The sequence below is a fragment of the Anopheles nili genome, chromosome 2 (genome assembly GCF_943737925.1).
Source record: "Anopheles nili chromosome 2, idAnoNiliSN_F5_01, whole genome shotgun sequence".
NCBI classification, from domain to species: domain Eukaryota; kingdom Metazoa; phylum Arthropoda; class Insecta; order Diptera; family Culicidae; genus Anopheles; species Anopheles nili.
Window position 1 is genome coordinate 50,001,404 of NC_071291.1, and position 11,082 is coordinate 50,012,485.

Consider the following 11,082-nt stretch of genomic DNA (forward strand, 5'->3'; position numbering starts at 1 on the left):
ATGTTTCATGGCAGACAGTAAAAAAAGTCTGTGTGTAAAGGAAACACACGAGCCTGAATGACAGCAACCTTACAGAACGGTACTTATGAGCCATGTATGGCTGAAAACATTGTTCATCTAATAATAAGATGTTTTATTCCATAGGTTCTGTTTCGAACCAAGCTACTTTTACTGATGCAGAGAATCATGTTGTAGTAAATATTTTGATTGCGAACGCTACCGTCTCATACTTCAATGAGAAACCTTTATCAAATCATTCACGGTCTCACACATATTCACGCATTTTTAAAACACCTTACCACTTAGGCATTGACGCCACGTCGTGTGGTTAAATAGAGATGCTGCACTAATAAAATATCCGTTGCAATAGCCGTTAGCTGTTCAGACAGAACGGTAAAAGCTGCATCATATAGTTGCACTTACACACCTATCCATGCAAGTTCGAAGCAAATCTCGCAGCAAACAAATCTATGCAAAGAAAAACATTAACCCTAACCTAACACAATAATAGTAACACCTGCAATGCACTACGGCATTGTTCAAGATTCAGATAATAAGAGCTATGAAAAACTATACACTTTGTACCAATGAAATAATATGCAATACGACTGTGTTGAATAATTTTACTCACATTAAATTAGTTGACTATGAGCGCGATGGAGTTCAATTGCTTTAAATTAGTGTAAATAATTGCCGATATATTCACAAAAAACTAACTTGTGAATAAATTTGCTACCACTTCGTATAATCGATACATGTACACTTGTATATTTCATAGATTTTTTATCAACACTTTTACCATCTGGCCCAAATATGTTGCATCTGCTACGTGTTATTGTATCATAACATGTTATTAAAACAGAGATACCTTCGAAGAACTATCTACACTCCGGGTTCTTGACACAGGATTCATTGTAAAGCTTCCTCGCTTACTTGCACTATTTTTACGATGATCATACTACACATGATGCGTTTTTGAACACAGCAACCTACTTGTACATTGATTCCACCAAAAGCTATGAAATATTAATGAGGAATTTTCGGTCTGCTATGATGCTCGACCGGAAAGGTAACGACCTGCAAAACGTGAAAGTATGCGCTTTGCACACTGAACTGAATTTCACTCCACCCTGAACTATAAGCACTACGAAATCACGAAATCTTACTGAAAGTATCATTTATATCTACTTTATATGCAGCAGTTGCGCATACACAAGCATCCGATTCAGTAGCTTTGAAATTCACTGTGGTTTGAATTTGTAGCCTTTTCGTTCCCGGCTATGAAGTTATTTTGTATATGCTATTAAATAATTTATCTTCCTTTTTCAATTTTGCTCACATCAAAAGTTATCACTACGTCACCTCCCAGTACACGTACGAAAAAGCTGCGTGGCATATCAAGCGACGAAACCAACTAGAACATTTGTTATTACCATGAATGGCACTCTTACAGATTCCAAGCTTAATTTTTCGCCCTAACTTGTTACGAAGTATCCGCCACCGCTCCTTTTTAACAGTGTACAATTGTCGATGTATGTATTTTCAATGAAACTAACAGTCCAGAAATTTTTATGTTATCCAATGACGCTATATCCAAAGCATTAAATTAAACACAGTTTCGAGCGTTTACCCTTTAAGTAGCTAGTGTTTTGAATGCAATAGGTAGAAATTGTATTTCAATAATTCTTTTGGCCAGATTTACAAAATAGAAATCGTGAAAAGGCAAAGAGTGGAGAAACTCTAGTCGAACGCACTGACAACGACAGCGGCTACACACGACATGAAATTTCAGAGAACTCACGGCTCTATACAGCAACATGGCATACGAGCCGCCATATTGAGTGCTAGTGGCACACATCCATGCCTCTCTTTCCATGCAGCTGTTTCGCTCTTTCTTTAAATTGAACAACGTTGCTACCTTAGCTGACGGTAGCCATAGCTCTGAAAACTAAAAAAAGTATTTCTGTAATGTGAAATTTTATTTGTTTTTTTTTTCATTCCACAAACAGTTCATTTTCAAAACAAACACAACCATTACAGTAATCCTAAGAATTTTAAAAACGAATACTGTCATTTACAGGGACAGATACCGCATGCAAGAGATTAACTGAATATAGTAGAATAATTATTATCAGATTAGATTGTATTAAAATACACTTGTATTTTTGTTGTTCTTCGATTGTATTTTTATTGTTCTTCGATAAAGAGTTACGTTTTGTGGTAAACGCATATGGTAGCTAGGTGGATACGATCTTCTCCGAACGTTGTTTATTTCTCCCTCAGTGCAGCTAGCTCAAAATATTCACTCCCCTGCTCATTTTTTTCTCATTCCCGAAACACGAACTTAATTTACTCTCTTGCATCTTGAAATTGCTCCAGGCAACTTTCATATTTTTGTCCGGATTTGAAGAAAAAAGGCTGCTGCACTGTGAGGCAACGTATAATTTTTCTATCTCACTTTATATATATGATGTAGCTCATTTCAAACAAATGTAAATGTAGGAAATTCGTAATTAAACTTCATATGCTTTAAAGATGTTGTAAATCTGTTTTTCTACCCATTTTGCCATTTTTGTTTACTCCAAGCACTATAGTTTTCAATTCAAGTCACTGTTATAGATAAGTTAAACAAAATTTTAAAAAATATTTTAAAAAAAATCTATAAGCACTATATTGCATATTCTGAAAACCCATGTTTATATACAGAACAGCAAAAAATATATTATAAAACATGTTTGATTTTTGAACTGTATTAGTGGAGAAATGATGTATAAATGAAGAAATATGTCAAAAAATTGAACAAAACACATAAAGGAGATTAAATCAGTCACAAGCAAATATGCGAGCAAAGCATATATTGTGTAACAAGCATTGGTTTGCTAAATTTTTTTGGAATCAGTTATTAACTGCTATACTAAGCTGTACTATACCATCGTAGTGGTACCTATTATTTTTACTTTGCTGTTCTAGTAGTATTTTCAATCAGTACAGAGCATATTAATTTTATTTACTTTTTTAACCATGAATAAAAACTACATACAAATGTTTGACATTCCAGATGATGTTGGTTGGAGAAGATGGGAGCAGTAAGGAACAAATAATTGTGTACGGGGGCACGAAAGAGAAACAGGTATGACGAAGATTAAATATTTTGCTTTTATCTTATACTGTCTTGTAACTCTAGTTTCGATTTCGATTGTTTTTTTTCTCTTGCTTTACACTTGCATACCCTAATTCCAAATAATACGTCGACACAATAGTTTGTATAAATTTAGCTTCCGCGACATAAAAAAATCTTTCTGTCCCTTTTTTTGGCGCGAAGCCCAGTATTATTCTTTATTGAACTACATTTATCTAGACACTATCCTAAGCCGTTATCCGCATCAACATGAATTAGGAAGTGGAGAGGACTAACTTAAACTGCTGCCCAAAAACACAAGAAGAATATAGTTATTAATAGTAATAAGCTATAAAAAGCTAGTAGCAAAGCACAACGCATTATATTTGTATTTTAATTTTTTTCTGCATGTTCAATATGATGTATCAGACTGGACCATAAGAAATTATGTGGACATTTACTGGAAAATAAATTGTATAAAAGGTACCTGATTAAAGTATAGATAGATATATAGATACACATAGATATATAGCCAGGAAGGAAGAACACATCTGCCGTACAGTTTGTATGCCTCCTCGTGTTGATTCAGTTTCATGTCGGAACCTTTGAGGAAAGCCACACACTCGTGTGCTCCATATTCCAACACAAATACCATACAAACTGATCCTCCGCTGTGTATCATTGGAGTATCATTGTGGAGTATCATTTTTAGATACCTCGATATTAAGTATAAACGTAGATAATAGGTGTAAGTATGTATGGTATGGTCGAAAAGCACCGATAAGGAAGCTTCTGATCGTAGATCGTTTGGTTGCGAGATGTGATATATGCGAGAGAATAGAAGGATATTTCATTAAACAATCATTTGCTAGTGTAATTGTTTCAAATATTTTTGGCTGTCACCATACGCTCATGAAATCCGTTGAACTGTAATCAAAACACCTGGCATGGATGGAATAACGGTGAAACAGTGATTAAGAAATTCATCATTATTCATCATCATTGCTACTTTATGATTGGAATCTCGGTATCATCTATGTCTTTACAAGGAAATGTAGATGGACTACAATGTAGCTACTACAGGTGTATTACGGTGTTGAATACCGCCTATAAGATTTTCTCCCTTGTTCTCCCTCCAAGAAAGTAATCAGCCGTTCTTATAATTATAATTGAGATAATTCGAGCACTGAGTAGATTTTCACTACATGGCAGATCTAAGAGAAGCCAACCCTGCTAACACATGCAAATACATTTTTATTCAGGAGTTTTATATAGATAGCTGACTGCACCTTGACGTCGTGCAAAAATTGCACCTATCTCGGTTCAAAAGTCTGCATCGACAGTTATGTTGAATTACGCGCAAGTGTACTGGCGTACATTATTAGTGCATGATAATGGCAATGGTAAAAACTACACAACATCCTCTTCCGTTTAATACCCAGCACTCACTAAGCTCATATAATGCCATACGGATCCTCTTCCTAAATAGTCGTGTAATCCCATATTAACCACTTAATGCGGTTTAGAAGTAATGCATAATTTGCCAGTGCTCCTAACAATTCCTGAGCTAGCATGACATCAAGACTTAAAATATGAGTTGTAAATTCATTGCCTTTCTGATATTAGGGAACAAAGCCCACGCTTTTTATTCATTCGACGAAGTATGTTTTTTACATAACATATACAATTATCTAAAAAAACTCATGCAGTTCATCTTGAATAGGGTTTTGTTATTTGAAAAAAAAGTTTGCTATAGTCTGGGAAACATTTCTGATTCACACTAGATACTAGGTACCAAAACGTCAATCGTCTAACACGCATTATGGCACAACCTTTTCACATTAAACTTGAAGTAAACCGCTTCCTCCTTGTGTTTATATTTTTTTACGTAGTTTAAACCTAAACACGCACTGACGCGCTTTTACAGTACAATTTTTGTTTATCATTTGCTCCATGGAATCGAATGATACGATCGATGATTCGGTTAATAAATTTAACCCGGTTTTAGATAGCATTAGTCATACCACTGATGAATCCAAAGAGGAAATACAAACCGATTGTAAAAATTATTACAATAATGCCAAAAAATATTGGTCGAACGTGTCACCTACGGTGGATGGAATGCTCGGAGGATTTGGAAGTATATCCTTCATCGACATCCGTGGTTCAGAACAATTCTTAAAGCATATCTACAAGCAAAAATCAAATCCCGGAAGTCGTAGAGCATTGGACTGCGGAGCGGGCATTGGAAGAATTAGCAAGAACTTACTGCTGCCCATGTTCGAGCAAGTAGATCTGGTAGAACAAGATGAAATTTTCTGCCAAACAGCACGAATCGAACTGGCGGATTTCGGTTCAAAACTCGGTACAGTGTTTAACGCGGGATTACAAGACTTTACTCCGGAAGAGGATCGGTACGACATTATATGGATTCAGTGGGTGCTTGGCCATTTAACGGATGAGGATGTTGTTCAGTTTTTTACACGTTGCGCAAAAGGACTTGCCCGTGGAGGAATGATTGTAATAAAAGATAACTTTACCACTGGCAACGAAGTTGACGTCGATACTCAAGATTCTTCGGTTACAAGACCTTTGCTACTGATGAAACAATTGTTAAAACTTGGACATATGCGCGTCGTAAAAGAGCAACGTCAATCAAGCTTTCCGAAAGAACTCTACCCTGTGTACATGTTGGCGTTACGACCAACGATAAAGAAATAAAACGAAACATGATTTGTTGCAAACAATAATTTCTTGTTACATTAATGTATATGAGGGATATATTATATCTATATTACACTGCATTGATGGTATCCTGTCATTTACCAGTTGTTAAACAACTGCATATCAAACAATTATATCCTCATTTTCAAATAACTCGCGGAGCAGTTAATGTGTTTCTTGGGTAGAACGTATTGTTGATAACTTTAATATCAATATGGCCAACCAAGAGGCTAACAACATCATTTGCACGACACGAGTTTATTTAAATTTGAACAATCGAATAGTGACCGCTGATATTTTAAACCATGTAATTTATGTAGGATCAAATTTAGTATAATTCTAGTTAGATTGAAAATGGATACATTCATAAACATTATATCTTCTATACAAAAATTGTTTCTGTGCAACAAAATTGTTTGAGATAAAACATAACTTTATATTATGTTTACAGACTAACATAGCAGTTCAATCTTTAAAAACTATATTTCAATACAGTCGTACTGTGCTACAATGAAAATTTGGTTTTATACCAAAAGACAAAAATGGAAACAAGCAGATGAATTAGCCATTGTTCTATACCACAAATTATGACACGATTAGAGTTCATTAATCTGTGGATAGGATAATATGAACTTGTACTGGATATGCCAGATGTTAAAAAAATCATTTTCTATATAAATACTGAACATAATGACAAACTGATCATAACTACTCATTTTTTTTAATATATACAATCCAATACCTCAATATATTTCTGACGCTGTATCCATTATACGTTCATAAAATAAGAAATTATCGCGTACTCAAGAAAACAAGTCTCATTCTTTGTTGTTAGATTTGTCTATCACACCTAATTTAATAGAAACAAGACAATACATAAACAAATAAGAAACATAAACTAAAAAAGGATTTCATTTAATTTCATTCATAAAACAAAAATTATCGTGTACTCAGGAAAACAAGTCGAATTCTTTTTTTAAACTTAATGAAATACAAACAAAACAATACATGAACAAATAACAAACAGAATAAATATATCTGCAATTAAGTTGATTTCTATCACTCTTCATACCTCTTTAACATAACTTGCTTATCTGCAGCAAACACTGATCACTATTGGAAAGAAATATAAACTACTTAAGAACAGCTTTTTAAATACCGTCCGAGCTAGTGTATCTTAAATGTTCTTTTTTATAATTCTAAAAAACCACACATATTTATGTTGCCTTAATTTCTACTATCTTGCCCTCTTATTACTTTCCATTGTTACCTCAATCCTAGATAGAATATTAACAACTTTATTCTTTTTCGCGTTTTTCTTTATGTTTTCTGCGTAACTGTTTTCGATGGTATTGAATCAATCACTAAAGTAAATGTCCTTTTCTTGTTCTCATCTCATGTTGCAAATGACGTGCAATTAAAAAAGCGCGCGCGCGAGTGAAACTTTTCCTGCATTTTTCTGTCCTTCATCAATTTGTGTACTTTAAAGAAAACTAGATAAGATAGCAATACTCAAGCTAAGGGTTATTTCTTGTAACATCAAATTCTTCTCAAGCACTAAGCACAACGAAGCTTTTTTTATGTTTTGTATCGGATGAGTGTGAAAAAGCGGATCCATTGTGCATACGGATTTTGTGACTATAATGATGCTTAGATGAGTACTTCAGTTTCACCGTGGCGCATGGTCTACTTGGGTATTAATCCTCGCGCTTTTGGGAACATTTTACCTGTTCCTGAGCCAGCTCCATGGCCACTGCTAATCAACACGGAGGAAGGAACCTTCTTGGTTGATACTGCAGAATGCGCACCAAACGCAGGAGCTGCCGATTTTCCACGACTATACATTGAAGACCGAACACGGATACTACTAGCACCAACAGGAGCCATTAAACCACTGCTGATTGCGCTACTGGTCGATCCGCTTATGGTAGAACCTCCGCCACTAGTGTTGACATTGATACTTCCTGTACCAACATTCCCCGAAGAACTCGTTATGTGCTCAGGGACATTACGCTTTGTAATTTGATCGAGCCGCATTTTCATCATGCTAGCATAATTTGATTGATCGGTAATATCAATGTCATCTTCAGTTTGCATTGCCTCCGCGAGTACGGCTTGTAACGATGCTGATACTTTAGGATTTGAGTACTCATAAGTCGTCCTCAGTGGCATATCTAGCTCGTAATCAATAATATTCTCTCCCTAAAATTACAAATTGTTAAAAAATAATCGATTCGACGCCGACGTCTGTATATTTACCTTGTAACGAATGGCATCGCTGGACTTTGATTTGATCATTTGAAGTGCATAATCGCTTATCGGTCGTCTACGATTCGGATTTGCCACAGGTCGTGCGATCATTTGATGGTTGTTTAACATTATGCATCCATTCAGGAACCATTCTTCAGCTTCATCATCGTACTTGGCTTGTGTATAAAGTCGAGACTTGACTTCGGCTGGAACAAAATTATCAATTATCAGTAACAAACGCTTTAACTCCTTTATCAATTCATTCTGAGTCATTTCAAGCTCGCGCCGGTCACGATTGTGTTCGTCACGGGTATCCTGGAGCTCTTGTTTCAATGCCATGCATTTGGTATAACACTTTTTCAGTTTTCGTGTTTTTAGTTCTACCTCCTGCTGGAACGATGTAAACGTTTCGCGAATTTCCATCGTCGATTCTTCTTGCAACTCTAGCTGTTGCTGCATTTCAATTTCTCGTTTTTTTCGTTCGGCGATTTCAGATAATTTCTTCTCCAACTCAAACTGTCGCTCAGTGTAGGTGTCCAAAATATTTTTGCCCCCTTTGACTAATTGTCCTTCTAGTTCCTGTAACTTAGCAGCCAGGGCAGCAGTAGCTTCTCGCTCTTTAAATAGCTCTTCTTTTGCCTTCGTGTCCAGCTCGTTGAATTCTTGCCCGTTTTCTTTCTCATAATCTTCCTCTTCTTCGACTTCTGAATCTGATTTCTCATCCGATGGCACGAGGCTAGGTTCTCGTTTAATCCTAATAGCCTTTCGCTTAGCTTTCTTTTCTCTGTGTACAGTTTTCTCTCGTTTCTGTCGTTCACTTATAAGCTTTCGTAATTCTGCTATTTCATTTTGATATTCGCGTAGTTTCGTGTCCTGTGGATCTTCATTTTTCACTGGTTTATTTTCGATCGTCTTTGCCCGATGAGCGTAACGAAGCGTCGTTAATGTTTCATTGTAGTTAAATTCAGATGGACCGATATTTGCGATCATAATCGTCTTGGAATTACCTCCAAGCGAGTCTTGTAACAAGCGCGTTAATTTGGAGTCACGGTATGGTACATGAGGAGACTTTTCCGCCAGTGCAGAAATTACATTTCCCAGCGATGAAAGAGCGCGGTTGATTTTGCTGGCCTCCTTTAGACGTTCAGCGGTAGCCCCAGTTTTTGATTGCCTTTCGCTACCGGCCAAATCGATAAGATTTAATTTTCCTACCTTCACTAATGTTGATCCTGCTTCGCACATTTCAATTTTAATCAAAAATATTGCATGCGAGCGTGAACTGTGTTCGTTCATGTTGGTAAATCCGACTGTACGGTTTTTGTTACCATGATGCATAACATTCAACATATCCTCAACGCTTTTACATAGTACAAAATGCAAATTCGGTACTACAATGCCACCATCACGCTCGCGTAATTCCAACGAAGAAGAAGAATTTGGCTTTAGCAGATCTCTCAATTCTTCCATATAAATTTCTAAATATGACACTGCCACAAGGAAGTTCATATTTTGAGCCCGATTGATATGAGCCCATATCTGCTCAAATGCTCTAGGGATAATTCCCTTCTGATCGTGGTCATTTTTTATCCCTTCCATAGTATGCGTTTTACCCGTTCCAGTCTGACCATATGCAAAAACACATCCATTGAATCCCTCCATAACGGAAGCAACTAATGGACGCACCACTTCATCATATATCGTTTGTTGTGTAGAGCTACAATTATATAAACATTTTACACATAATAATTGCACCGTTTTGGATTCAAAAATAACTGTAATGCTCACATGCAATCATATACAGCGTCGTACGTAAACATTTTTTTGTTTTCTCTTGAAGCTTCATTGCAGTTTAATATTTCTATAACCCCACGACTAGGGAAAACATCCACGACTTTTTGAAAATTGCCCGTCAATTCCTTATTGTTCAGAGGCCGACAGCGTACCACAACTTGGACACACTCGTTCTTCGTGGACTGTAGGAAAAAAGGACGTTATAATAAATAATTATTACAATTGGACGTATTCGTTTTTCGTGGATTGTGGGAAACCCGAATGTTGTAATAAACCAGTAAAATATTTTCATAGTGATATGGCTTCTTTTTTATATGGTTTAACGGATGTTATCCAATGAGTGTTCGATATATCGTTTACTACGCTGCTGTAACATCGATTTATATTATTTCAACACTTAGTGCTTAACAGCCTTCAGTCACATCAGGACGAAGTTATTCATGAACGAAGGCTAACACTACTATCGTTTTGATCGAATGATTTTTGTTTCTTTTTAACTATTATATATATGACAAATTGTTATTGTTATTTATTTAAGAACGGCCTGGCCGTATTTAGAATCTATATGACAAATAAACAGTAAAAAAAACTACAATCGTCATGTTTTGAAGATATACATGGAAAAACAATACGAATAGTCCCTGAAGCCAGATGCAAAGATGGTGCCATACCCCTTTTATCATGTCAATAAATGAACAATGAAAATCATATATATTTCTGCAACAAATACATGTAGTGCGAACGTACCGACAGGTTGTTTTTCGATTTTATGTTACGATCCATTGCAATGGTTTTCGAAATTTACTAACTGTACGCTAAAAAAGCCACTTTTCCCTGCTTAACTGTGATTTTTCATTCTGGAAAAGACAGATTTGAGAATTTGTTTGCGTTATTGATTCAGCTGGTATCCAACACAATGCCTGACGTATGGATGAAACAGAATATTGAAGAGTGAGCAGAAGAGCAAGTCGTCTGTCAACTCGAAAAATGACAATTTACACAACATTTGTAAGCTTCGCACTTGGCTAGTAGCAATAACAATCGGTGAAATAGCGAAATTCCTGACTATGGAAGTAGAACTTCTATTCACATTGATTAACAAGTAGCACAATGTTTAATATCTATTATAACAAATGAGTGATGGAACATTGATTTGGAAGAAACCATTTTCAAAACCTTTTACTACTTTTCATCATTTC

The 11,082-nt window shown here is 35.8% G+C and overlaps 2 protein-coding genes across 2 annotated transcripts; one reads left to right on the forward strand and one right to left on the reverse strand.

Moving 5' to 3' along the window:
• The first annotated feature begins 5,071 nt into the window (after window positions 1-5,071).
• Window positions 5,072-5,839, forward strand: LOC128725171 (N-terminal Xaa-Pro-Lys N-methyltransferase 1). The gene has a single exon (XM_053818897.1). It carries the CDS (start codon window positions 5,072-5,074, stop codon window positions 5,837-5,839), a length of 768 nt encoding a protein of 255 aa, XP_053674872.1.
• An 888-nt stretch (window positions 5,840-6,727) lies between these two features.
• On the reverse strand, window positions 6,728-10,771 carry LOC128720985 (kinesin-like protein Klp68D). The gene is made up of 4 exons (XM_053814685.1): window positions 10,631-10,771; window positions 9,878-10,065; window positions 8,102-9,806; window positions 6,728-8,044 (listed from the first exon to the last, which is right to left on the reverse strand). The coding sequence occupies exons 1-4, from the start codon at window positions 10,664-10,666 to the stop codon at window positions 7,529-7,531; spliced, it is 2,445 nt and encodes an 814-aa protein (XP_053670660.1). The 5' UTR covers window positions 10,667-10,771; the 3' UTR covers window positions 6,728-7,528.
• Window positions 10,772-11,082: the final 311 nt, after the last annotated feature.

Excerpts from the sequence above, each read along its gene's own strand:
- LOC128725171 (XM_053818897.1), top strand. The coding sequence starts at position 5,072 with ATGGAATCGAATGATACGATCGATGATTCGGTTAATAAATTTAACCCG.
- LOC128720985 (XM_053814685.1), bottom strand. The coding sequence starts at position 10,666 with ATGGATCGTAACATAAAATCGAAAAACAACCTGTCG. Across the intron at positions 10,066-10,630 it reads AATCGAAAAACAACCTGTCG|TCCACGAAGAACGAGTGTGT; the intron begins GTACGTTCGCAC and ends TTTTTCCTACAG. Across the intron at positions 9,807-9,877 it reads GACGCTGTATATGATTGCAT|CTCTACACAACAAACGATAT; the intron begins GTGAGCATTACA and ends ATATAATTGTAG.